The sequence below is a fragment of the Penicillium citrinum genome (assembly GCF_028827155.1).
Source record: "Penicillium citrinum strain IBT 23319 chromosome Unknown utg000002l:1.0-3833315.0:1.0-3834789.0, whole genome shotgun sequence".
NCBI lineage: Eukaryota > Fungi > Ascomycota > Eurotiomycetes > Eurotiales > Aspergillaceae > Penicillium > Penicillium citrinum.
Window position 1 is genome coordinate 1,519,086 of NW_026622687.1, and position 26,974 is coordinate 1,546,059.

At 46.0% G+C, this 26,974-nt stretch overlaps 11 protein-coding genes across 11 annotated transcripts; 3 read left to right on the forward strand and 8 right to left on the reverse strand.

The window, feature by feature from the left end:
• Positions 1 to 278: 278 nt before the first annotated feature.
• On the reverse strand, positions 279 to 779 carry N7469_002384 (uncharacterized protein; the record flags this gene model as incomplete). The annotated part of the gene is made up of 1 exon (XM_056641304.1): positions 279 to 779. One exon carries the CDS (start codon positions 777 to 779, stop codon positions 279 to 281), a length of 501 nt encoding a protein of 166 aa, XP_056503798.1.
• A 542-nt stretch (positions 780 to 1,321) lies between these two features.
• Positions 1,322 to 2,634, reverse strand: N7469_002385 (Zn(II)2Cys6 transcription factor domain-containing protein; the record flags this gene model as incomplete). Its single annotated transcript, XM_056641305.1, has 2 exons — positions 1,322 to 1,876; positions 1,924 to 2,634. 2 exons carry the CDS (start codon positions 2,632 to 2,634, stop codon positions 1,322 to 1,324), a joined length of 1,266 nt encoding a protein of 421 aa, XP_056503799.1.
• A 417-nt stretch (positions 2,635 to 3,051) lies between these two features.
• Positions 3,052 to 5,042, forward strand: N7469_002386 (MFS transporter; the record flags this gene model as incomplete). The annotated part of the gene is made up of 7 exons (XM_056641306.1): positions 3,052 to 3,444; positions 3,514 to 3,876; positions 3,899 to 4,262; positions 4,318 to 4,359; positions 4,410 to 4,605; positions 4,659 to 4,929; positions 4,989 to 5,042. 7 exons carry the CDS (start codon positions 3,052 to 3,054, stop codon positions 5,040 to 5,042), a joined length of 1,683 nt encoding a protein of 560 aa, XP_056503800.1.
• A 2,196-nt stretch (positions 5,043 to 7,238) lies between these two features.
• Positions 7,239 to 9,155, reverse strand: N7469_002387 (GMC family oxidoreductase; the record flags this gene model as incomplete). The annotated part of the gene is made up of 1 exon (XM_056641307.1): positions 7,239 to 9,155. The coding sequence occupies one exon, from the start codon at positions 9,153 to 9,155 to the stop codon at positions 7,239 to 7,241; it is 1,917 nt and encodes a 638-aa protein (XP_056503801.1).
• A 1,043-nt stretch (positions 9,156 to 10,198) lies between these two features.
• Positions 10,199 to 11,663, forward strand: N7469_002388 (uncharacterized protein; the record flags this gene model as incomplete). Its single annotated transcript, XM_056641308.1, has 3 exons — positions 10,199 to 10,607; positions 10,660 to 11,132; positions 11,187 to 11,663. The coding sequence occupies 3 exons, from the start codon at positions 10,199 to 10,201 to the stop codon at positions 11,661 to 11,663; spliced, it is 1,359 nt and encodes a 452-aa protein (XP_056503802.1).
• A 1,610-nt stretch (positions 11,664 to 13,273) lies between these two features.
• On the reverse strand, positions 13,274 to 14,248 carry N7469_002389 (lytic polysaccharide monooxygenase auxiliary activity family 9 protein; the record flags this gene model as incomplete). Its single annotated transcript, XM_056641309.1, has 3 exons — positions 13,274 to 13,565; positions 13,619 to 13,862; positions 13,921 to 14,248. The coding sequence occupies 3 exons, from the start codon at positions 14,246 to 14,248 to the stop codon at positions 13,274 to 13,276; spliced, it is 864 nt and encodes a 287-aa protein (XP_056503803.1).
• Positions 14,249 to 16,798: 2,550 nt separating this feature from the next.
• Positions 16,799 to 19,259, reverse strand: N7469_002390 (uncharacterized protein; the record flags this gene model as incomplete). The annotated part of the gene is made up of 2 exons (XM_056641310.1): positions 16,799 to 18,658; positions 18,717 to 19,259. The coding sequence occupies 2 exons, from the start codon at positions 19,257 to 19,259 to the stop codon at positions 16,799 to 16,801; spliced, it is 2,403 nt and encodes an 800-aa protein (XP_056503804.1).
• A 206-nt stretch (positions 19,260 to 19,465) lies between these two features.
• Positions 19,466 to 20,755, reverse strand: N7469_002391 (uncharacterized protein; the record flags this gene model as incomplete). The annotated part of the gene is made up of 1 exon (XM_056641311.1): positions 19,466 to 20,755. The coding sequence occupies one exon, from the start codon at positions 20,753 to 20,755 to the stop codon at positions 19,466 to 19,468; it is 1,290 nt and encodes a 429-aa protein (XP_056503805.1).
• Positions 20,756 to 21,716: 961 nt separating this feature from the next.
• N7469_002392 (zinc-binding alcohol dehydrogenase family protein) lies at positions 21,717 to 22,767 on the reverse strand (the record flags this gene model as incomplete). Its single annotated transcript, XM_056641312.1, has 2 exons — positions 21,717 to 22,009; positions 22,089 to 22,767. 2 exons carry the CDS (start codon positions 22,765 to 22,767, stop codon positions 21,717 to 21,719), a joined length of 972 nt encoding a protein of 323 aa, XP_056503806.1.
• A 1,124-nt stretch (positions 22,768 to 23,891) lies between these two features.
• Positions 23,892 to 25,634, reverse strand: N7469_002393 (aldehyde dehydrogenase family protein; the record flags this gene model as incomplete). The annotated part of the gene is made up of 4 exons (XM_056641313.1): positions 23,892 to 24,259; positions 24,319 to 25,118; positions 25,192 to 25,422; positions 25,489 to 25,634. 4 exons carry the CDS (start codon positions 25,632 to 25,634, stop codon positions 23,892 to 23,894), a joined length of 1,545 nt encoding a protein of 514 aa, XP_056503807.1.
• A 621-nt stretch (positions 25,635 to 26,255) lies between these two features.
• On the forward strand, positions 26,256 to 26,948 carry N7469_002394 (type 1 glutamine amidotransferase domain-containing protein; the record flags this gene model as incomplete). The annotated part of the gene is made up of 1 exon (XM_056641314.1): positions 26,256 to 26,948. One exon carries the CDS (start codon positions 26,256 to 26,258, stop codon positions 26,946 to 26,948), a length of 693 nt encoding a protein of 230 aa, XP_056503808.1.
• Positions 26,949 to 26,974: the final 26 nt, after the last annotated feature.

A 26,974-nucleotide genomic window follows, 5' to 3' on the forward strand; every position in this document is an offset into this window, starting at 1 on the left:
CCGGAATAGATGTACGTAATTATTTCCCCACAATATAGCGCTGTAGAAATGCCCGCTCTGAATGCCTTGTCCATCATTTTTCCAACCTTCTGACTATGACTTGCCTTCGAAGACTCACTATGTTAACAAAACATGCTGATTTTCTTTCTTTGTCTGATCAGGCAGCTTGCAGTCTCAATGTCGTGTATTGTATTATACTGCAACCTTTGCATTTGTGTTTTGCTCAAGATAACAAAAAGCAAATCAAATTATAGTCTTAAGTGAAAAACGAACTTTCTTCAACACTGCAACACACCGTATTCCGCGTCATCGTTTAGTTCAACACCTGCTTCGTATAAAAGATGAGGAAACCATCTCAGCATTCGATCCCAAAAAATCTCATACCCAGCACCCATACGCATGACTTCCATATTTTCAACGTCAAAATTAACATCACCACGGCCATATGTATGCCACCTCTGCAGACCATAGTCAACGATCAAGTCAACACTTTCACGAACAGAAGTCTCGATGTCCTCAACCCGAAACTGTTGTCCTTGACCAGTGAGATTTGCTGACGTTCCGAACATCAACATCCCATTTGTGTCCTTGTCACACAGCCTACCCAACTCCTTTAAAAACTGCCTCTCTGGGACTGCGGTGCTAATTGTATCTCGCTTCGTAACCTGGGAAAAGGTGGCTTGATCCAGAGCTGTCAGACGTAGATGAAGGTCTTCGGAATTGAATTTTGCAATAAGTCCAACAATCATTCCCATGTCTTCTGTCAAAACTCGTGTCATTTCGAACTTGGCTTCCGGTAGCAAGTGCAGTTGTCAATGTTGTAGATAAGTCCCAATGACACCAATGTTATGGTTCAGTTGACGATTCTTCGAAGCAAAGATCGGAGTTCCGAGTAACGTTCTGGGTGGTTGTTGAATGCATTCGGAATTACGTAGAACCAGAGGTTATATTTTCGGAAAGCCGAGAATGACACGCCCGTTTTACTCGATCCCTTTGCCTGGGCGGAAATTTCTTCGCATTATAACCATAGGTCACCAAAGACTTGGATCTTTTCAACAAGAATTTGTTTGGATGAATACAACTCCACATATCGTTTCGTTTTAGTAAAAGCAGAATCTCATATTTTAGCCTTGAGATATTGTACATCTCAGCAAGATTCGGGAAACTAGTGTTGCATGAACAACGTACCAAAAACAGTGAAGTTCAATAAAAGATATGATAGACCAGGCATTGTTCATAAACGGATTGAACAATTTGAGTTTCATGTAGTATTTCCGATACGTCACATAAGCTTGAACCCGGAATCTCCACTGATATTAGATCAACACCCATGCAGATGTCCCGATGTCATGAAAAGCATCATTCCAAACTCGTCGGCTGACTGCAGCCATCTAGAAATCCGCCTGCGCCTGCTCTCAGAGCCAGTCTGTGGGGACCTCCAAAGCTCTGATATCTCCAGCATCCCGTCTTCCCACTGAGTTAGGTGATGACTGTATTCAATTTCCCACGTACGACGATCGCGTGCATCCCATAACCTTTTCCCTTCGGGGACAAACATCCCCCTTAATTCTTTCGCCACGTAATTTGGGACTCCCTGACGAGCATGATATAGATTCGAAAAAATGTACATCACAAATAAGCATCGCCGCTTGGCAGATGCTACAATCCAAGTCTCCCAATTAGGGCGTGATCGAGAAGTCTCTTCTCCGCATATCACTCCGGCTTTGGCCGAGCGGAAAGCAATTTCCTGCAAAGTCATCATAGAAGAATCATCGCAATGCAATACATCGTCGATCGGGAAGAAATAGGCCAATATCATGTACATGAGATATGCCTGGAATGAGCAGAGAAGATCAAAGTCACCGACGTTAGATTGCTAAAATTGGTCAGCAAGAGATAAGTATTTGATGAATTACCTCATACCAAGTCAATGAGCCTCTGCATCTCCTGCTTCAGAATTGAAGCTACCATTTCTTCGCTTCCAGGGGCCCGTTGTTGCCATAAACGGACTAGGCTGAAACAATTGGCTAGAGATGGGGGAATATTGTTCGCTGCAAGTTGCATTGGGTGGATCATTGGGGGAACGCCATTATCAGCTAGCATTTGGTCCGGGTATGATCTCAGTATACACGAAATGCATTCGAGGGTATACAGATGAAAGACCTTAGGCTCTTGCTCAGAAATCGGCGATAAAAGCGAGCGCATCCAGTAATTTCGGATCTCTTCTGCTTCTTCCATCGGTATGAGACGAATGTTTTCAAAATTTAAACATCCTTTGGAATTAGGCAGGTTCTCGGGGGATTTAGTCGGGGTCAAGCCCAGAATTGCATCCCTAGGGGCAAGATACGGCGGACTCATTTGCGTTGTTCCTGCCAAAGAAAAGTCGCCGGTATATGAAAAGTCGACATGTTCATGGCTTTGACCTGATACTGAAGATGACTCTGGAAGAACACCAGTATGATCCGGCCCGAATATCTCCTCTCCCGTCGAATATCGACATTGCTTGGCTTGGGCGCGGCAACGTGAGCAGACGGGTTTTTCTAGCCCACAACGGACCTTCGAAGTCGCACAACTTTCACATGCCTTCTTTCGTGAAGAAGCTGGCTTCTTTCTTCGTGAGCTCAGGGAATTCATTTGACGTATCCTTTTTTTTCCACGACCATTCAATGGCAAAGGCAAATGCAAATGCCCTTGTGCGTGGCAAGAAAGTTTCGGAATTCCATTAATGACTAATCACTTGCGACTCGGAATTCCGAGCATACAAATGAAATGCAGTAGACACTGAAAGAACTCAATTCCCATTTTGTAGGGTGCATATAGCACAATTGGCTCATGTGGAGATGATACTCCCCAGGTATGTCTATTTTAGACAGAGTTCTTTCTCAACGTGGTTAGATAAGATATGATCCATTCCCAGCTGCGTTCGGAGTTCCGAGACAATAGCATCAAGCAAAATATATAAGAAGCCCATGGTCAACCCAATTGTCCTCTGAACGAACTTCAGCAAGAACTGTTTTTAACTTTATTTCCAACATCGTTTCAATTTTCGACATGGAAATCCTGATCCGCGAAAGCTCTTTTGGGCGATGTTTAAACTACTTGTCAAATGGCAGATACTTCCCGTATCCTGAGCCTGACCTGCGACAATGGGAAAAATACTCCACGTCAAATATGTCAAACAATTCGAGCGAATTGGAGACTAACGAAGGGCAAATTTTCGATTTTTCTGGCCCCGAAGACGCAGATTGTCCCAAGAATTGGCCAAGATCGGTGAAATCCATCGTTATGCTTGACATTATGTTCCTAAATTTCAGCTTTTACGCGGCTTCAGCAATCTTTACTCCAAGTATTCCAAGGATCGAGGAAGACTTCAATGCGACCACCGCCGTTGGAACACTGGGGTTGTCGTTATTTGTGATGGCTTATGGCATTGGGCCTCTCATAGTTAGTGTCAACCCCCGATGCAATCGAATGGCCACATCGAACAAATTTTAACAAAGGCTGCTCCTATAGCTCTCACCTCTATCCCACCTCGCTTCGATTGGACGTGCACCTGTGTACTTACTCGGGTCGCTCGCTTTTTGCTTGTTCAACATTGGCACAGCTCTTGCAAATAACATGTGGACTATACTGATACTTCGGTTCTTGAGCGGCTTCATCGGAAGTGCCCCCATCAGTGTTGGAGGCGCAACATTGATGGAAGTGTACGGACCAAATGAAGTGCCATATGCTATCGCTCTATATGCAGTGAGTGGCGTATGTGGGCCAATCCTCGGACCGGTATGCTTTCAGAGTCAATGTGGTTTTGCTATGACTTTCCTGGCATTTCTGTGCATGGATGCTAACATGAGGACAGATTCTTGGCACACTCGTAGTGTGAGTGTAATATCTATCATAGAATGGAGTAAACATGATTAACAAAAGCTGCAGCGAAAAATGGCAGACATGGTCAGCAAGCCTTTGGCTAATCGCCGGTATAACTGCCTTCACCACAGTCTTCATATTTTTCTTTCTGCCTGAGACATTGTCTACAAATATCTTGCTTCGGCGAGCACGAAGGATTCGTGCAAAAACTGGTAATATTTGGCCTCAGACCCAGTCTGAAATGATAATATCGAAAGCCAGTTTTCTCGCCACTATTCTCAAACAAACATTGGACGATTTCAAATTGTCCTGCATGGATCCCGTTATTGTATTTGTGAACATCCACACAATGCTGATCTATGGTATACTTTATTTGTGGTTTGAGTTCTTTCCATTTGGTACGAATTTCCTTCGCGCATTAAGAATTATTCACGATCCTAACAAACCCTTCAGTTTTTGATGGTATTTACCAATTTAATGCTATCCAACAGGCTCGTGAGTCTTCTTTTCCTTGTATCTCATGCAGTCATGCTAACTTGAGGGAGTTGCCTTTTTTGGCATTCTGGTCGGGGCAATTGTCTCAGTCATATTTTATGTGCTCTGGCTCTACTTCTTTTATCAGCCCAAATCGCGTGACAGCAATGTTATTCTGGAGCCCGAGGCACGTTTGGTTCCCGGTCAAATTGGGGCAGTCTGTATTCCCGTCTGTCTTTTCATATTTGCTTGGAGCTCTAGAGCTAGGTGCGTTCTCCTCAAAAAAGTTTAAGACTCGTTATTAATTGTTATCTGAAAAGCGTTCCGTGGATTGTTCCTATCATCGGTACTGCCTTTTTCGCACCTGGATTCTATCTTACCTTTCAATCTACCCTTAACTACCTCGGAGAGTCGTATCCAAGACATGCGGCTAGCGTGTTCGCTGGCAATACCTTCTTTCGAAGTTTTTTCGGAGGAGCTTTGCCTTTGGCTGCACCGCGAATGTTGGAATCTCTTGGCATTGGGTGGGCTTCCAGTATCCTAGGATTCATATCCGTGGCCATGGTACCCCTGCCTTTTATATTGAAAAGAGTAAGTAATCGTTCTATACTTGAGCAGGATCTTGCTGACTTTCCAAAGTATGGAAAAAGACTGCGCTCTTGGAGCCCGTACGCAAATTAGGGAAGTTGGCTCTGCTAATTTGATGAATTATCTCTCAATTGAACCTCACTAAATTTAGAGAGTGTCTCAATTGTCTGCTGGCTGCTTTTTGCCTATAGTCTCGGCCCCATATGTGACGGCATTGGGTTGCTGTAATACTACGTAGGGAACACAAAGCAGACTTCGAGTCTCGAAATTATAGATCTAATCAATAAATTTTTGCGGAATAATCGATTACCTTCAAAAATGTTCCCACTTCTACCACTTCTGGCGACGCCCAAGATCCTGCTCAAGTATAGAACGATTACTTACTCTTTGCAATATAGCAGAAAAAATTAGCTGTGCTTATCTCGCATGTTGGACTAGGCAAGGATCAAGGCTAGTTCTCACAGCTCGAATACTGGCTGCCAGGTGGTGTTAGAAATTCGTATGAACATGATTTCATCCAACATTTACCCCATCTCACCGAGGATTTCGAGGTAGACATGTCCTTGCAATCATCCCAGAATTACTTAGTATTCGAATTAACCGGGCCTATTTCTGTAGCTCCAATATCGCGCGGATGAAAGTAAATACTATGATAATTGATTGTTTTGATCAGACCGTTCGTAATTTAAGATCTAGGAATATATATTGTTAAATGCGGTTAGTATCATTGTGGCTTGAGTACGCTGACCGGACAGGAAACCACAACAAATCAATAAAAACAAAAACATACAACAGCAGGGATTCGCATGTGGTCACCCACCATACTACTAACCTGCCGGCGTGTGGCTTAAGTACGGCTGAGCGGACGGGAAGCCCTGTTCTCCACACCCTATGGTCGTATGTACTACCTACCTCTTACGTTAGAACTATATTCTGGATAAAGATATTAGTACAGCTACTCTAACCTCTGTTACGAATATCTTTTTTTCTCATCTGTCACAACCAAGACAACAACCAGACTATACCTTAGTCGAGGATATCTGGTGTTAAATATCTGTTTAGTCGAATTTCGAGGAATTTGTTTGAGATAATATGAACACCATTCAGTATTCAAATAGTGGCAGATTTTGTGATCAGAGTTGCCCAATTTGCTCGCGTATTTCCGAAACTGGAAATTTACTGCAGGTCAATACAGCTGGATTTTCTTCAATTGCCAAAAACACTCAAAGATTGGATATCTAATATTTGATTCTTGAGAGTTGTCACTAACCGGCCCCAAAATAAATTCTTCAAATTTATTTCGACCCTCCTACAGAGGGTCCGCCATACAAATGATAAGGATCATGTAAATGATAATCCCCAGCCACCCATTTTATATTATAGCAATAACACTACCAGAACTCTGGGTGCTACCTTAAGGGCATATAACTCATCGAGCTTCCCTGGAGACATCTCCAGTTATGATCTAGTAAAACCCGGTGGCGAAGATATTAATGTCGTACCTTTGTGTCTGGGTATAAAAGCCATCCTCTAATTGGAGCAATAAGCCGGGTACCCAAAAAATTGAAATCAACCGTACCGCCCAGGTTACCTGCACCAGGATTTATCTGTAAGTTTAATCGAAAAATGTGAGAAAGCATATTGAAAGACAAAGTAAAGAAATGCTGGCTCTCACCATATAAGGGATCGTGAATTGCACAACGAACCCACAGATTGCATTGGAGATTGTAACAAGGCCCTGGGTTCCACCACGTAGCCGCATGGTAGCAACTTTCGATGCCAACACAAATCCACTTGCCCCAATGGAGGGGTGGAAAATGATGACCTACAAATATATGAAAGCTATGATGCCCCAACTGGCTTTTGTCCTATGGGAAATACAGTCCATGATGCCTATTACTTATAGGATAATATATGCAAATTGTCTAGGAATGGATATAGCGATGTTTCAGAAGAACTCAATCGTTATGTATTGATGAACAATGATATACCTAGCAATCTACCAACTTCATGACAAAACAATAGGTGTGTCTTGATAATACAACGAGAAGCAGTCGATTTTAGTTGCATTTGGGTCGAAAGTTAAATTGAATGTCACCGAATGTGACCATCCATTGCACGCTGAATTGCTCCACATGCGAAGTATTGGCTTCAGCGTTCCAGCTCCAATTATTCGACTTCCCCCAAGTAAAGGTTACACGCTATTTTATACAGTACTGCTGGAATTACTGGGAATGGATGTTACGGATAACGAGACTGAACTTGAGATTCTTGTGAATATGCATTCAAGATCATATTGTAGCAACATAAATTCAGCGCGGGGCGTTCAATATCACATCTGCTGCTTTCTCACTAATGACATAAATCGGTGCCATGATAAAAACGCCAGGGATTTCTGGGAAGACACTAGCATCAACGACGCGTAGATTTTGCACCCCATGTACTCGAAACTCCGAATCGAGCACAGCAAGTGGGTCATCCTTAGCCCCGATAGGCACAGAACAAGATGCATGATGACCCCAGGCGACCTCTTTCACGTATTGCTTCAGTTCAACGTCGCCTGTCACTTCATGGCCAGGGCTTTCCTCCACAAATGGAGAGCTAACCAGGGTGTCATATTTGTAGTACTCAGATAATGCGTGTCGTGAAATGTTGATTGCTTGGACTATTGAATCGGCATCAAGATCATCCGCCCCACCTGCTGTAGTCCCTGTATCAAAGTAATTGAAGTTGATTCTGGGCTGGTCGAATGGGTCTGCCGATTGTAACTCCACGGTCCCAGCATGATTCCGTGTGTGTGCTTTCAGAGTGTACCACGAAAAGTGCGAATGATCTGCGAAAACTTGTTCCGCCCAGCCGGGAAAATATCCTTGGAAATTTCCGGGGCCACCAAATATGAACAAATCAATGTTCGAACCTGAAGCGTATTTCGAGGTAACAGCTAGAGTTGCCGCAAGACCGTTTGTGGCATAGGCTCCACGTTGGCCAATGACATATGGGTTGTTCTCCCATTTCTTGAGACATTCATCGTGAGGCTTACCGTCAAAAGTACAACCATCGAGGATATGGAAGTCTTTACTATGCCGGACATTGACTGGAACCTCATAACGGTCCATCAAGTTGGTGCCGACACCCGGAAGGTCTTTCACAACAGAGATATTGAACTTCTCTAATTCGCGTTTCGGGCCAATCCCACTGAGTTTCAACAGCTGAGGTGTGTTGTATGCGCCAGCAGATATGATAACCTCCTTTTTTGCCCTCGCTGAGCCAGGTTTTCCTGGGCGGCCATTAAGACTTCGAGGGCTTGCGCGGTAAAGATACTCTCCATCTTGAAACTCAACCCCCATGGCCTTTGGAATGGTCTCAGACTGATCAAAAATGATTTTAGTCACAAAGGCATTTGTGCGAACATCCAGGGGGAATCCCTCCGCGACAGTACTTTTAATAAAATCGGTAACTCCAGTACGATTGCCCGCAGTCATCGTCAGGGGCACTTGGAAGAAACCTTGAGTCGAGTCGCGCGCTGGGTTGATTTGACTGTTTGGATCATTCGCGAGAAGGTTCGCGAATCCACTGGCAGCGTTGATGGGTTCTGGGCCTTTTCCCAAGGCGGCGGCACCGGCGACACAATGCTGAGTGAGTTGTTGGTCGTTGATTAAAATTGTCGGGTCAGTCGGCTCAACATGAAGCCATTCGTAAACCTTCTGAAGATATTGATCCATATTGTCGTGGGTCCACGAGGTATCTCCAGTCAAGCTTGCGATGTTGTCCCAGTCACTGTCATGCGCGGTGATCCAGATAAGTGCATTATGAGCAGTGCATCCTCCCAATGCTTGCGCTCGGGGATATAATATGCCTCGCGGTTTGGCACCCTGAGGAGGATTGGGTCCAACATGATATTCAAACGGCGCGGTCTCCCATGTATATTTTGGATCTCGCTGGGCGCGCGTCTGGTTTTCATAATGATTCACAAAAATATCCCATCGGAGAGCAGGGTCCTCAGTTACAATGCCTTGATATCCGGGAACCGTAGTGTTGAGATTTCCTGACTGATCGCTGCCAGCTTCGATAAGCAGGGTCTTGTGGCCATTCCTGGCGAGCCTGCATGCTACAGGGCCTCCTCCCGCCCCACTTCCCACAACAATATAGTCATATTCAAGATTGTTCGGCGCAGCAGTAACTGGGCTGAGAAGAAGGGAGGCAAAGGCAATGAGATAAAGTGATTTCATCTTGGAACATAGAACCAGGAGGTGCTACTTTGCTCTAGTCCAATGTCGGCACTTTGACTCAGTTTATAGTCCGTAACTTCGCCTAGAGAGTTGATCATGGTTTCTTTGTTTGTATAGAGTTCAATAGAACTGACCAATATTCCGTCAATGACAAGGTTCGAGGTTAAAACTAGTAACAAGAAACTGCAGGGGAAATGAAGAAAGTGATATTTATGCATGATGGGTAATGCAAAATAATAAATGTTCAATAATTATAATTATAAAAAAAAAAGAAATAGGAAATATAACGCGACCAAGGCCAGGTGCTCTGACAAATGATGACAATGTGGTCTCCACCCAGGGCAAAGATGCGAAGACTAACGCAGTGAGCTCTGGAGAATGAGCCACAATGAATCCATACAAAAGCTTTATTACAGCTAATTGCGGGTTGTTTCCATCACGGGTGAAGCTGAAATCCATGATACGACGAGGATTGGCTCGAGGCTTCTGGTATTAACACATGTGTTTATTGCGGTTCACTGATGCTCTCCACTGCGGCGAACACCGCATCATGGTCAGACTCAGATAATATTGGGTAAGAAGCCATGAAAACTGATACTTGTTAACAATTGCAGGCACATATATTGTACTAGGGTCATTGTCTTTCAAAGCAATCCATCAGTGGAGTCATTAAACACAAATTTCTGACTGGATAAATTGTGTTCATAGTACCGTCCCAAAGACAACTCCAGTCATATTACCAGGGAAAAATCCCGCAACCTTGCGGGATTTCGATATTTGATACCATAATAGCGGCAGTTCGATATCGATCGGCATTCATTGTCGCGCATTTGAGTTTTTCGCGATGGGTTTCAATCGCAGGAAGTGGTTACACGAGACTCAGCTCTGATGTAATAGCAGATGTTCGATAGTTATAGTTGAAAGTAAGAGTCAAATTTGCTCTTGCGATAGTCAGGAGCTCGATATATAGATGTATTTTTCCTTAAAGCCGTTCTAGTACTTTCTTAAGTCCAAGATTCCTGACTTCTCTTGTAATATTGACAATGAATTTTCTAATACCTCTCTTCACACTCCTGGCATTGGGTCTGGCCTTCCCAGCCAAGAGTAATCTCGATGCTGAATCCCGTCATAGAGTTGCGCGACTGGCTTCGCAGACTCTAATGATGCTCAGGGAAGAGAATGTTCCCACATTACGACTCCCGCCGTTTCCGCATCCAAAAGATGCGTTGCGTTTTAGTCGAGCGGAAACAAACTGTGGGCCCACGACCCCATGTTCTTACTTCGATGCTAGCGATCAGTTTGTGTCTGTGGAAGGCGAGCATGAATATGTTGCGCCGACTTCAGACCAAATTCGCGGACCTTGCCCTGGACTCAATGCTGCAGCCAATCACGCCTATATACCTCGTTCTGGCATCGCTTCGATCGAGGAGGTTGCTCGTGGCCTCAACAAATGTGAATTCATATCCTCGTATTTAATCCGCTTGACATCAGCTAACCCATCTAGTATACAACCTAGGAATTGAGCTGGGCACTTTCCTTGCTGCGTATGCAGTTGTCACTAATGGCGATCTCAAGGATGGAACATTTTCTATCGGCGGACCTCACTCTGATACTCTCGTACCTAATCTTGGAAATGGCCGGGGCCTTTCTTACTCTCACAATAGCTTTGAAGGTGACGCGTCATTCGGACGACCTGACGCTTTCACGAATCATGGGGATGCCCATTCTCTTTCAGTCGAGAGGTTTGAGGCCGCCTATGCCACTGGAGGCAATGACACTTCCGAGCACGGATTAGACCAACGCTACACCCTCGACAAGTTCCGTGCTCACTACCAAGAGGTCCAAGAATACTCCATAAAGACGAATCCATACTATTTCACTGGTACTGTTTCCACAATAGCGATTGTACCCGGATCATACAACCTTGTTATCAACTTAATGTCAAACCACTCGGAAGAAGAGCCATCTGGATACTTGGTACGTCAGTCTACTGTATATTTTACAGTCAAGTAACAGCCTAACAGTTGATAGGATGGTTATAATTTAAAACAATTCTTTGGTGTAACAGGCCACCCTGGCTCTTTCATCTGGCAGAAGGGACAGGAACGCGTTCCCAAAAATTGGTACAGGCGCCCAACCATCTCTCCTTACAGTCTGGCCGACTCATTAGCAGACATTGGTATTGGATATCTCGCATACCCAAAGACCCTTAAAATCGGCGGAAACAACGGATCAGTCAACTCATTCACTGGCATCAGTCTAGAGGACCTCACCAGTGGCGCCTTGAAAGTGAAGGATTTGTTCAAGGACGACAACTTTGCATGCTTCACGTTCGCTCTTGGACAGCATGCCATTACACAGGGATGGCTGGAGGCTGTGAAGAACTCAACCGATTTCATGGATGGGCTTGAATGCGTTGTGCTTGAAAACTTTGACCAGAATTTGTTCAACAAATTCCCAGGCTATCAATACAATCCAATTGGTCCTACTACAAACTACAAAATGTAATTAGCTGGATGAGGTACCCTAATTATGAGTGATTCTACTTCTTGCTTTAAACAAACAACGCTGGGAGTAACAAACATAGTAAAACGAAGGATGTTGACCCGATATATTACGAAGGACCTGTCAAATATCCTGGTGGAAAATGAGGTCTGTCAGAGTTTTCTCACCTGATTCAGTTATTCTAGGCATCCTTGTCACCTGTATTGAATGTTTATTGTTACCCATAGACTCTATCCAAATTCAGCCACTGGACAGTATACATCTCCACCAGCGGAAACCACCGGCGGTTTTAAACGACTGTCATAAATAACCAGTCCTCCTTGGCGTAGAGAGTTCGCGATTTGACAATTTTAAGTAGGAATTCCAGGAGGGAAAGGAGTGATAAATAGTATGAAATTGTCGAGACGTATTATTTTTTTTTCTTCAGAACAAGTTTGTGGTAGTTAATTTACGACTACCGATCGATGGATAGAGTTCTGAAGCTTGATGTACACATTACAAGCCCCCGATCAATATCCAACTCTATTCGGGCCCATCTAGCCAGTCTCTTTTGCCTCGAAGTAAAGTTTATGAAATTTAGATACGCAGATTCCTGTGACGGTAAATTTCTTTTTATACCAGAATAATCCTCTGCAAAAGGTTCAAAGAGTTGCGGAGCGGGATCAGATTTTGATTTGGAGAACTTGGCATTGGTCGCATCGTTACAAGAAAGTCTCTATCTATAGTATATAAAAATCAATTAACGATATGGAAGGTATATAGACAACTGACAATGCTCAATTTCAAGCTGAATTTTCATAATTTCGGAGCGTAGCCGGGGCGAGCGCCTTCTAATATATGGTATTGTCTTTTTGTTGTCCCTGATTCTGATACTGGTGGGCGAAGCGAAGACACGACACATGTGTTCCTCAATTTTTTTTGTATATCTTTTGGGAGCAACGGGGGTAAGCTGGATAGATGAAAATCAAGAATGGCAGATTGGGCTTGCGCCCCCAGACTGTTATTTATAAACCCACTGTAGTTTGGGATAGAAACCAATATATCGCAGTGGGCATTCTCACCCCTTCTTACTCTGTTATCACCCGCTCACAACAACTCTCAGTCGGTCCTTTTTTATATTAGGGTTGTTGAAAGGACTTTTCAGATTTTAGTTTTAGGTTGGATACTGCACAGTGGCAGAAGCAGAGAGAATTGTTTCGTAGTAAGGACCGGCTGGGCAGCATGGTTTACACATCTCGCTTGTTACAACCCAACGACCCGAAGACTACAGGACTTTTTAGTCTGGTCATTCTTGCTTACAAAATAGGATTCCCTAAGAGAGATTGGTCTCACAATGCAATCTCTAAGATTAATAGTCTGCTTCAAACTGACATGCTATTGATCTACCTGTTAAAGGCTTCGAAATGTGAGTAAATGAAGTTGTACACCAATTTCACAGCTATAATTTCGATGATAACAATATCAATTTGATTGGGCCTTCAAAAGTATTGAAGGTATTCCAGCCATCTCCTTTCTCCTTTCCTTCCCTATCAGCGGCGTGCTCCACTCACATCAAGTAGATGTCCTTTGAAGCTCGATTTGAACTCGTGAGGATAGTTGAGATAGCTTCAAAGTTACTTCTGGCCAGAAGAACCACAGGTGAACTTATTCCAAGCTTCTGGGGTAGCGGATGGACTGATTGAGGCAGAGGACGAGCCGGTGCTGGAAGACTGTCCGCCATTGCCGCCACTCCAGGCCTCGTCGCCAATCGGAGTGTCCGCAATATCTTTCATAATGGTATCCGCAGAGTCAACCCAGAGGTTGGCGCCATTGAACAAAGTCATACCTTCGTTGTAAAGACCCGGAATGCTGTAGGTGGTACTTGGAGTGCCATTTCCGTTACCGGTAACCTTGACTTGGGCGCAGCTAGAAATTATTGTCAGAAGAAGTTCGGTGCAAGGGCTCATGAATCAACAGACCTGTAAAAGAATTCGGCCTCATTGGCTTGAGCACCGTGAAGACCAATGTGCTCAGCTCGAACGAGGTACTCGCCGGCTGGGGTGTCCTCGGGAATCTGGAATTCGAATTGCGATTGGCCCCAAGCACACCAAGCATCCTTCGTCAAGTCGGCATTCTTGTTGCAGAGGGTTGTTTCCCAGATCTTGAACCACTCTCCATCACCTTCATACTCCTTAACATTTCCTGTCGGAGCCTTGGACATGACTATCGAACAATGGGAGTTAGTTCATGCCATATTTATAGAATCGTTCGGTGAACGTACAAACTTGCCCGGGCCCAGGGTGCGCAATGGTGCTGTCGTAGAAAAGCTTCATCGCGATACTGTCACCAGCAGCAATTTCAGCAACTTCAGTCTTTGCGGCATTGCTGAAAGAGCCCAAGTTGCAGCGAAAGTCGTTATCGCTTGGCGTCAAATTGTCAAAGGTAGAAGAAAACTTGGTCGGCATATAGCACTTATCCCGAGTCGTCTCACGAATGTACTGCCAGTCATTGGAGACCTTGTTGTCCACAACGAGCTTGCTAAAGATGTAATGCGCAGAAACCGACTGTGCCAGCACAGCCATACCGAGGAAAGTAGCAGAAAGCTGCATTTTGACGAATGAAACGAAGTATGAAGTCTGAACGAATGAATGTAAGATATCGCAGCAACCAGTGCCTGCCGAAATGAAAGTAGATGTCGATGTAGAAGGAAAGTTAGGAGTGTGTCGTCTGTACACGAATAACTCGCGAGATATTTATAATGACTTCGGAGTCTTTCATATCAGGACTTCAAAAGGCTAGACCGCCAGTCTCCGATCGGTAAGTACAAACAAGGATAGGTTTATGTTTATGGTAACGGGGTGGCTGTCTCATGTAAAGAGATTGCTCCAATACTCGATGAACAGAGACGGGCTTTTTTCTTCTTTTTCATCTTGCCATGGAAAAGCCTTCTTGATGTCTCACAAACTCATGAATCCTCTTTGTCATCCATATCATTAACCACAAGATTAAATCCACCTCACTTCTGCTCGTAAGAACGACAAAATGGTTTCAACTTGTTATTTTGTTTAACTCGGCAGTAGGTGGTCTATCTGCCAACAGTAATGACAGCAATGGAGCGAAGAGACAGACCACTGTGTAAAGGGATATGCAGGGCTACCCTGCCCCAGTGTTTCATAGTGGAGTAGTGCAGGACTTAGCAAGCCAAATTCATGGATTTTGGTCCATATGCACTACCCGCCTAAATCCTTGGCAACTGTATCTCTGGGGGTATCTTTGAAAGGACTCCGCACACATTGTACCATGATGTCTCGGTTCAATACACACTACGTCTGGCCCTCTACTTGGCGCTCGGAGATTGACCAACTCGTTAATTGAGCCTAAGTGGCCAGAGAAACTATCTTTTATCGAGTGAGTACTTATAATTTTGCGGTAGGTGGAGATACCAAGAGAAATCCTTGCATGGATTCTCTTTTAATGGAACGAAAAGCTACTGGCCTGATTTTCGAGGCCTGTATCTTAATTTTTCTTCCAGAAACACACTATCTGCCCCTATGTCAATCTATCATATAAACGGGGCTTGAGCTAGCTCAGGGCTCCACTCAAATGAAATATCGATGTGGGGCTTGTTAGTGTGTTCGGAGTGATATCCTTTTTGGATACTTCGAAGTATGTACTATGTATTCATATCTTGAAAAATGTTATCAGAGTGCCACCAAATTTACCCTATATTCTGATAGTCGCTCTTGGAATGAGAAACTATGGGCCATGAATATATGTTGCCAGAAGGGAGGAGCTCTGCTGTCATTGGGAACGGCGAGCAAGGATCAGGTCTCGTGGTGCTATTCCTGGACCCTCAGCTTTATTTACGGTCCCATTGCTTCGGTGGCCCTAGGATCCTATGAGCAGTATTTATCAAGAGGACCAAGCTAGTTATGTGAAGGGTTTCTCCGGGCTCCGGCTTTGATTAAAATATTATTAAGGCGATAATGTGAGCCGACTAGTGCCTCGAATACATGTGGACAGTTATTTCATGGACGGACATGGTGGCGAAAGCGTAGTAGAAGACCATTGCCGATAATGAGACTCATGATGAAGCTACTGTCTTAGAAAGCTGCAGGTGTTTGAATATCATGGGAAGGGTCAACAGTCAACCCAGTATGAGCCTTTTGCTTTACAATTAGTATAATCTTTTCCAGAGTTAGATTTACGCGCTGTGACTAAAAATATATTCTTCAAAGTTCCCCAATGTGTTTCATTCAACTATTTTCAACTATCAAGCCAATCAAACTCAAAATAAATATCATCCCTTCAACGCTCGGGAGTTACTAAGTCTTCCTCTACCAGTGAATCATTGTATTCTTATCACTTTCGTCAATAAAACATAGAACCTTGGGTTAATAGGCTATTGTTCTGGTGTCACGCTACCAAGTCTTGTCCAAAACCGACATTCTTGTTCGTATCCTTGAAAGTGATATTCTTCCAGCCAGTACAGCTAATTTTTTCTCAGTATATTTTATGGATTTTCATAATAGCAAGGTTATCCATCCTGATAACAGATCCAAGGAGTCAACAAGGACACTTGCCCCACACATCAAAGAGCAAAACTGAGCAAAATAAAAAATATACAGCAGGGGTTCGTATGTGGCCACCCACCATATATACAATACAGAAAATCCCACGTCTGAACACACATTAACACACCCACCTTGCTAATCGCCTCTACCGGTAACATCATCACCGTTACAGCCAATTTCCTGGAGCAGATACGGCCACGCATTCTTGATCTCAGGTGGTTGCTATTGGCTGTTGTTAGAGAAGACGAATAAAATCAATAAGATTGTGGAGGAACTTATAGAAGAAAGCGATTTAGTTTAAGATATAAGTGCGCAGAATTGTGAGCCTCTGATGCAGTAATATCAGACATATCAAAAGTTAGCTCTGGGACATTTTGTCTAGCGAGTGTAAAATATCTACATTCCGGGCCCTTCACTCGTCTATGAATTATTCAATCTCTCTAGGGCTTCTTAGTATATCGTGACAGATGAAATTCCCTCTTTTCTCAACCGTGCCAGGGACGGTTTGCATAAATATCTTCTAGAGAATATACAGAGATAGATTGTGCAATATAGTAAGACAATCATAATGACAAAGATTCGAATCTACAAAACAGTCCAGTTAACGTCCACTGATTTGCGTCTGGGCAGATATTCCACATCTCCCACCAAGGTCAGCACATGGAGATTCCCGATTTTGATCATCTTCTGCGGCTGCGAAGAGTCCCCACTACTGGCAGTCTTCAACAACAAACCATCCCATTGTCCCGGTCGGTACCGGAGATGGATAGCATAGTATGTCTCGCGCACTCCGTATATCTCCGGGATGAGCTGTTTAACCCAGTACCGGAGATCCCCATGATACATATTCCCTTGGGGTTGGAGGTGCTCTCGTTCAACAATATGTTCAGGAACCAGCATACTCAAATCGACAAAGCATTTCATATATTTGATATCGCTATAGTCGCTATCGGATGAGAAAAGGATCTCCACCTCCGGTAGGAACACCGCACCGTCGCCGCGAACCTCCCATGTCGATACAGATGGATGGTCCGCTGTCCCTAAATGCGGCACACACAGGCGTCGCGGCTCGGAAATCTGGGCCCGGAAGGGGAGCATAGTGCCCCGAACTACATCCTGAGATTTCACATCATCGATGGATGGGTAATCCGCCAGAATAGTGGTGATAAAGAAACTAGAGCCCAGACTTTGTGCGACCTCTTGCACGAAAGTGAGCGGATACTGATCGAAGACAAAACCCGGTTTGTTGGGCTGGCGTTGCTCCGGTATAGCAGTAGCGGAGTTGTACCATTCTGTCATACCAAGAACAGACATAATCGCCTGCGCACGGCTGTGGCTGCAGTATCGACTAGTCGCTAAAAAAAGGATCTGTTCACGTTTGAGCTCGTGAAGATTGTCCATTCCTGTGCGATAGAGCAGATCGAGTACTTCGTGGAAGCCTGGGTGGACAAGGGGCTTCCAGCGCTCGAGAAGATGGTCTGCTGGGGTAGTTAGATCGTTAAATTTTCTCTTGAGTGCGTCTTTTACTCGTTCGGTGAGAGAGACAAGTGTGTTGAAGGCGACAAGAGCCCCGTTGTCGCCTATCGTGAGAAGATCGAGGTTCCTGTTGCAGATCCAGATATCAGGGCGCAGGCACACTTCCTGCAGCGTCCACAGCGAACTGAACCAAGGCAGAGTGATCATGTCTGGTGAGAACAGCCCCGCGGCCTGGATCTGGTCGTGCGTTTTCCACGACGGGATACGTATGGAAGACTCGTCCCCATCCGAGAACTGGAGGTCCAGATATATGGCGGACATCCACTGGATGGCGCTACACATACCGTCCCAGGTCTCTGGGGCGGAATCAGTATTCCACCACGCGATGGCGTGTTTAGCGCCCTTGAAAATGGATGCCTGACTCGCAACTTCCGTCCGCATGGCCTGCCGCAGCTGCTCGTCAAGTTCCTCTCCGCAGCCCTCCTGCGGAATGCAAACCAGATCAAACCAGATGTAGGGTGTATCCGTGGGAATCTGTGCCAGGATATCTGGTAGTCGCTCTACATCGAACAGTGAGTTTCGTGGGATCAGCCACGGCACGCGCGATTTCATATTAACCCCAGGCTGATCGCGCTGCCGCCACCGGCCCCAGGTGTGACTGATGGCTGTGTACGGGATATCAAAATCGTATTTATCCCATAGCGAAAACACATCCACGGTCCTCCGCTCTGCCACATCCCACAAGTAAAGCGGGAACCCGCTGATCTCTCCCAGCCAGGGGCAGGAGTCGATACTGGAGCCGGCGCTGCAGCGAGGATCCAGCCCGGGTAGGTCACTGCTTCCCAGAACCCGTTTCCCTGCGCGCCAGGCCGGAAAACTCTCTGATCGGTGATCAAGATAACTCTCGTCATCTGGGGGGGTATGATGATCCTTGAGCTGGCCGTTGGGTGTGGCTTCTCGGGGAGCAAGCTTCAATCGCAATGTTTAGACAAGCAGCTTCCTGCGCCAAGTCCCGTCGGAGGCTCACCAGTTCGTCGCCGCTTCGGTGTATTTCAAAGTTCTCGAATTCAGCGTTGAACAGCGTTACCATGCACTTGTTGTAGACGCAGTTGAAGCGGAATTTGTACCAGATCCCACCGGCCTGGTGGATCGTCTCGCGCTCTGCGTGATTTTGTGGGTAGAAATGAGCCTCGTCGTCGTCACCAAAGAGATCGTCGTATTTATCATCGTATTCTTCTTCTGCTTCTGCCTCATCCACAATACATACTCGGGAAGACGTCGTCCACCATTTCCAGAGAATGTAAAATGATCGTTTCTGTCCCGGGGTAAGATGTTGTTGTAGATTTTCAGTACGATCATCATTAAACCCCGTGATAACCGTACCGTCAGGGCTTTTTACACTGTCGACGATGCCCTGCTCCAGAGCCAATCGATACATGATCGAGAAACACCTGCTGTACCCGTCTCCCATGCCCATATCCTCGCCGTAGACCACCTGCATCAACGTGGCGAGGGTGTATCCCTTGTCCCTCTCGGTGTTGCGCACAGGCACCCAGTCATCGGGACTCATACTGTTATCTTGACTTTCCTTTTTAATATATAAATGCAAAAAAATAGTAAGATTTCGGTAGTAGGGTTTGTTTGTAGAGATAAGCGACAAGGTCAGAAGCGGGGTTATGCGCTGTTCTGCTATTGGCTGTCCTTCTCACTAGTCAATGAGATCAGATATATCGATGCAGATGGAATAAATATAAGCTGAAAGAAGAAAAAAAAGGGCTAATTCCCAGTTCCACTCAAGTCATCACTGCAGCGTCTCACCAAGCGCTCCAAACAATCTCTCCCCTCCTGATGCCGCGCATGATACGTTGCAATAAGTTTAACTTTCACCGTCTCAGCTCCATGCCTCTTCTCCCCAAAAAGGATTGCCGATCGATCCGCCAGATAATCAGCGATCTTAGATTCTGTACTCGTGTTCCGTCCAACCGACGTATAGCGGACGATATGCATCGTCATGACAATGTATAATTGGTAGCAGGTCCACGCATACTGAACCAGCGGTGGCATCCAGAGAGTCGAGGCCAACAATCCTAATGGAAATAGAGCGGCGAAAAGCGCTATAATGCACAGCTGGAGAATCTCCCGGGTTCGATTCCGGACTGGATGGCCGTAGTGTCGGAAAAACTGCTGCACAAGGGCCGAAGGACCTGTGAATAGCATGAGATCGCCGCCTTGGGATTGGGGAAAGTGCAAGACAAAGTCACGAGGTGATTCGGTTTCGGTGGTCGGCGTGATTGATGGCGATGAGGTGGAGGAGGAGATAGGGCTCAGAGGCTCGCGGTCGAGTGCGAAGATGGCGCTCAGGAGGCGAAGGAGTAGCGGGGCTAGCCAAATGAGACACCAAAGTGATCGACCAATGGCATAGATGACGGCAAAGGTAATGATACCGGAGAGCTCGGCGATGATGATACTGAGGTAAACGTGGGAGCCTGGTCGGCCGCAGTTCTCGCGCACAAACGCCATCTGCGAGGCTTTATCTTCTGCTGTCGCGGGAGTGAAGATGAGGTGGTAGACGGCGACTTTCGCTCGTAAGGGGATGCGGCCATTATCGGCAGCTGGGAGGATACCCTTCTCGATGGCATCACTCGTGGCTGGAGGGGATAATACTCCTGACAGTGATTTGGGATTTTCGGCGGGTAAAGGCATGTAATGAAGAGCTCGCGCCCACATGCAGTTACGAGCTGCGCGGGGTTCAGAACTAGCAGTACCGGGGATGGTGTAGGTCCAGTCCGTTTGCTTAAAGAACGAGGTACCTAGCATGTGGCCTTCGTGGGCGCCCTTCAAGAGACCCTGGGCGTTGGCAATGTCGAAAGTGCTCAGAGCGGCTTTGTGCAAAGGTCCCCCCATAGGCATCAGGAGAGCCAGGGTTGGGATGGATCGAAGTGTGAGATGGGAGAATGATCGCTGGGGCCATACTAATGATGAAAACCAGATGTCGGTGGCTGCCTCTGCTCCGATATAACCAAGCACTGCACCAAAGGCGCCAAAAACCCCGCCTTGGTCGGACATCTCGCTAAGCGAGATGATTTCTGGTAGCAAAAGGTTGTGGTCAGATCGAAAATCACTCGTTTTGCCCAAATGGCCGTTGCGGATCTATCATGGTAATGATCAGATTTGATGATATGGCCGGCCTTTGAAGTTACCTGCAGAGCTGGGTTTTAGTTGGTGAGCCGGTCAGCGTTGCCAGGCTGATCGAGGCTTACATGGGATTCAGTCATCAGGTTGGGTTGTCCAAAAATTCAGTCGGCCAGGGGTCCTTCATACCATGACGGCTACCATGTTATGAACTTGTTCTTGAAGAATCCGTCTTCTGATATAGATCATGCACTTTCAAATTGGGGGTATGACAGATTAAGGTTAACATGATCCATGGGTACCAGTTTGGTTCAGATCCGATTCTTTGCCAAAACGGGACTAGCTCTCTACCTAGCAGCAAAGAAGGCCACTTCATAACGTAAAGTCCCAAGAGAAGTTAAATGGAACTGATATCTGTCAGAGATCTATACTATGGACCTTCGGGACTGTACACAATTCTGCGATTAGTGTTGATGATTGCCGGACGCCGCGTACGGGGGATTCAGGCGTGTTTTGTACCGAAACTGGGAATCAGCCATTATTCATGGATCAATTGCCTTTTGCCTTGGAAGCATACATCCCGTCCACTTAACTATATACACAGTACAGTTAGCTGGTAACTCCAACATAGATAAATATAAAATCATACGATTCTTCACCATAGTCTTCTGCGTCATTTAGTCTTTTCTGTTTAATAATTTTCTCTAGAGATCTTTACTATTCATTAATTGATTTATCCCACAGGAAGATTTTATATACTCTTGAATAGACTGACACTATGTTAATTTCTGAATTCGTAATTTTTCTCGACTGACAAAAACACCATCTAAGCTTCCGAAAGCAGTACACAAAAAGGATCATCATATTTTTCCACGTAAAATATCTTTGACCAAAATCAAGCGGTATCAGCGATATTATAAACTAGTTTCTCTCCACTAACCTTGCCCTCCTCCAAAAGCTTCAACCCTTCTAGGACACCATACAGCCCCCCTTTTCCAACTTTGATAGGGTGAGTCTTAATTTTCCCCTGGGCAAGAAGAGGCTCGATCAGAGTAATGAAAGTCGCGATATGAGCCGCATCTTCGGGCATAGGAGGAAACTCGCGCCCAAATTTCCTAAACGCCTCACCCACAGCAGTGTAGCCCAGAGTCCCCGAATCAACAATATTCTCGCGCTTCGTCCTCGACCCTGTGATGGAGGTATATCTCCCTCCCTCCCTCGACATAGCATTATCACAGAAATTCGCCCCATCCTCCCCCCCCAATACAATCCAGGGTTAACTTCAGCTGGTCACCCGTCGCTTGTCGGATCTGAGCCGCCGCCTCTGAATGCTTATAGTCGTAGACGCTATCCGCGCCCAACCCACGCACAAGATCAAAGTTGTGTGGCGAGCACGTCGTAATGACCATATAGCCAGATAATTTCGCAAACTGGATAGCCAGAGTCCCCGTCGCGCTCGACCCGCCATAGATAAGCAGTGGGATACCGTTAGGAATAGGCTCGGCCTGTGGCGGTGAGAGCTTCAGAGCCTGGTACAGCGCCTGGCCTACGGTGACTATGCCGACGCCTAAAGTGGCAGCCTCTTCAAAGGTGAGATTTGGTGGGATCTTCCATTGACCGTGCGCCTTTGCGACGATGTACTCTGCGAAGCAGCCATCTTCGTGGTTTGAATCGTTAGAGCCGTGTGTGATGCCGCAGACGCGATCGCCTTTCTTAAATTCCTTTGTTACTGCTGAACCGACTTCTTCGACGATGCCCGCATAGTCACATCCTACTAGGGCGCCGGGTCCAGCAAGGAATTTGACGTGTTTCCAGTCAGTCGGATTAAGGCCGACGCTTACGACCCTGACAAGGATGTAGTCATCGCGGAGCTTCGGGAGACGACGGTTTGTCACGACTTTGGCTTCTTGAGGTCCGCTGATTTCAACAGCCTTTTGAGTCGGCATGGTTGTATTGTTTGATGCTCAAGTCAGAATAAGTCAGGATAACGGTATGATTTTGTTCAGCGGAGGTTGCTTATGTACTGGTTGGCTCAAACGTGTTTCATTATATCAACCCGCATGGTCGGCTGTGTACAGTAATCAAAACGAAAGCGCTGCATTACTAAGCATCATGATATGATTAGAAACTACTTATTCCTTCATTCAACGGCACTCGTAGATGTCAACTCCCCGTGTGTACCAACGCTGTCTTGTCTGGTGGGCGGTATTCGGGGCATCGACGTTCCGTCGGCTAGATAAAATATTGAACCACCGCCCCACACGGTAGGTCAGAAGGTTAATTCAGACGTGGCGTCCTGATTTACAGGGTCGCCCACCGGAGTGATGTAGGCGGCTCTATGTAGGACCACCGCCCGCCTTTGTGAGAGGACTATGCTTTTGTTATGTTGCCAGTTTGGGATCAACTATATAGCAAGTGGCACCTCCAAATCGGAGTCACTTCCACCAAAGCAGCGACGTCTTAAAACCCAAATTCCAAATAAAGCAAAAAGGTCTCCAGTTGATCAAACCCCCCCACCATGCTCACGTGTTGATAGAATTTTACCGAGGAATTACAACAACCACATAGGCAACGACAAATCAAGTCAGAGATACTTTTTGTTTTGAAGAAAATGGATTATACGTAGTTTTATGAAGCAGTTGGATACCGATAACGAGGCAACTTCAGTTGTTACCCAGACCAGAAACAGATCCTAAGCTTTCCTGTAGATATCCAAGTACCGATAGAAGTTGAGGGAATGGGGAAGAGAGACGAGAGAGAAACAGCAGGCGAGAGAGATGTAGTGACGACAAGAGAAAATCACTAAGAGAAGCGTTTAGGTTAAAATTATGTCAAACTTCCAAACCCAGCACGCATATTACGACCAGTGCAAACCTGGAACGCCAATATCAGGTCGACATTCAGAGTAGGAAAAACATCACACAGTGAGGTTAGACCTTTGCCTCCAGTTTTCATGCCATCTTCTTCGTTAAGAAGAGAAAGAGACACGAAATATCATACAGACAAAAAGACATGGGAAATACGAGGAAACATGGAGAGAATGGGGATATTGGACAGAAATAATCGAACTCTACTTACTCGCAGCAACAATAAGGGCACGCCCGGCACCAGCCTTCACGCTCCCACCACCCAAAGTGAAAATATAGCGTAGCCAACCGAGCTTCAGCTTTTGACCGCTGCGGTCAAAGTCAGGGACTAGGTTGTTGGAAGCCTTGACTTTGCCTAGTTTACCAGCATATGGCGGGTAGCGAATAGCAAGTATAGACTCGAGCCAGCTAGGACTGCTTGTTATAGGCCGTCGGTGCACCCAGACATCGAAACTAGCACGGCCGCGGTAAGCGCCGTGGCCGCTTTCGCCGACACCACCAAAGGGTAGAGTAGGTATATGTAAGGCAGCGTCATTGCAAGAGACGCCCCCGGATCGAGTGGAGGAAATAACTAGATAGAGTAGACATTAGTCACGCATGTTATTTTATTTCAGGGAACATAGAAAATACTTTTAGCAACATCGGCCCTAGAGCCAAAGGGGTAGAGACCGAGTGGTGTACTCTGCACGGTATTGGCGAGGCTAATAGCCTCGTCTAGGTTCTCGACAGCTAGGATCGGAATAAAAGGCCCAAAACTCTCCTCTGCGCAAAGGGAATCTTCGACGGAATATACCTGAACAACTGTAGGCTCAATAAAGAGCTCTTCCTCGTCTAGCGTACCCCCGAGCAGAATCCTGCCTTTGCTATTGTCAAGCATAGACTTGAGACGCTGGAAATGGCCTTTGTTGATAATGCGCGAGTAGTCCGGAGATTTTCTAGCGCCATTGGGATAGAAGGTCTTATAGGCCTTCTTAAACTCCTCAACCACCCGAGGTACAAGTGTTTTATCAACAAGGAGGTAATTCTGTGAGGTGCAAAGCTGGCCAGCGTTCACGGTTTTCCCCCAGAGCATACGACGCGCAACTAGACGGGGATCAGCTGTTTTGCTGACTATAGCAGGATTAATACCGCCTAGCTCCAAGACCACAGGGGTTAAGTGAGGTGCCGCTGCCTTAGCGATAATCCGGCCAACATTAGCACCACCTGTAAAGAAAATTTTGTCCCAGCGCTCAGCCAAGATAGCCTGGGTCTCGGATATACTGCCCTGGATAACGGAATAGCAAGAAGGGTCCAGGGACGTCTCGCAAATTTTCTGTATAATGACAGCGCTAGCAGGGGCGTTTTCAGATGGCTTGATTATTATAGTATTCCCAGCCGCAATTGCACCAATGACGGGGCCCAAGGTCAGCTGAAAGGGGAAATTGAAAGTCCTAGATACAATCTATCAGAGAAATTTGGCTCTTTTCAACCCCAAATCCACTTGCTCGGAAAAATGCAACGTACCCGATCACTAATACGCAGCCGAGGGGATCCTTCCGAATCTTGGGCCCCATCAATTTGAACTGAAGATCGATATCAGGGGCTTTCTCATCTCTGGCCCACTCATGTAGATTGCGGGTGGTAAAGACGATGTCGTTCAGCAGCCAGTCAATTTCGGCGAATTCAGTCTCGAAGCGCGGTTTGTTCAAATCCTTAGCGCAGGCGCGGATTATTTCATCTTTATGATCTTTTATCCTGCTAAATTGTCAATGATTCTTTTTCTATCTTCACGGAGAGTGCTCCGTCAGGTTTACCACATACGCCCAGTAAAGCTTGCGGAGTTGGATGAGACGAAACTCAATGTTTCTAGTCTTGTGCTCCAGGAATGATCTGCGGGTGGAAGAGATACGTGAGGTGATTTCTTCGAGTGAAGTGAACTGAAGATCTGGAATTTGATCGTCCATCATAGCGGAAAAGGGTAGAACAGAAAGGTTTGTAAATAGACATGCGCTGGTGAGGCCGTGAGGAAAAGCCTCCTTAAGAGCTTTTTCCAAAGTAAACTACAATGGAATATGATTTTAATGGCTCGCACTGAAAGACTACACGCTAAGATCCATCGTACGAATGTGTGTGGAGATTTTCGGTTTGGTCACGTCGAGTCAGGATATCTTCGTAAATCGAGACTATTGCATAATGAGATCCAAATTGCATTGCCGGCTCAATAGTTGTCCCGACAAGAATAAGATGATATTATGTATAGCTTCTACCGAGGTAGACTCCAAAAGGTATCGGTCTTGGAATAAAGTTACGACGGGGTAAGGACCGGCGTGGAGCTACCGGATCGTCTATTCAACCGATCCAATTGCTCAGCCATTCAGCTTCCTTTTTCTTGCCGCGGTTAAGATTTTACTTTCATTACTCCAATTTGATGGCAGAACCCTCTGATGTTCTCTGTACTCCCTCTCTTCAGATCTTTCTCCTCTCGCCCACTCCTCTTTCCATACCTTTTCCAGGTGCGTGAACAAAAGGCTCATACATATGATACTCTAAGAGATCTCTTTTTTTGATCCCACAAGATTATCCCAACAATGAACAAGCGCATTTTGCATGTTGTCACCAATGTGGCACATTATGATGATCCATCCCACCCGACTGGCTTGTGGCTATCTGAACTCACCCACGCTTGGCACGTCTTCGAAGAGCATGGTTTTGAGCAGACTATCGTTAGTCCAAAGGGAGGTCTCTCTCCCTTAGAGCCACGGTCACTGAAGTTCCCCAATTATGATAAGACAGCCAAGGCCTGGCGGGCCGATCCAGCCCGCATGTCACTTCTGGAAAACACTGCCCGACCAGACCAGATTACCTCCACTGACTTTGACGCAATCTATTTCACTGGGGGGCATGGTGTGATGTATGACTTTCTGGACAGCGAAGGTCTGCAGCAGATTACCCGGGAGATTTTCGAACGGGGTGGCGTCGTATCCTCTGTTTGCCATGGTTACTGTGGCCTACTGAACACTAAACTCTCGGATGGGTCGTACCTGGTCGCTGGTCGTAAGATGACTGGGTTCACCTGGCGTGAGGAGGTGCTTGCTTGCGTGAACAAGCTTGTGCCCTACAATGCTGAAGAAGAGGTAAAGAATCGCGGCGCGCACTATCAATCGGCTAAATTGCCCTTCGTTTCTTACACGGTGGTGGATGGAAATTTGGTGACTGGACAGAATCCGGGTTCGGCGAAAGACACTGCGAGCAAGGTCGTCACCGTCCTCAGCCGGCCATAGCGTGATTCACTGCCCTGTTGGGTTTC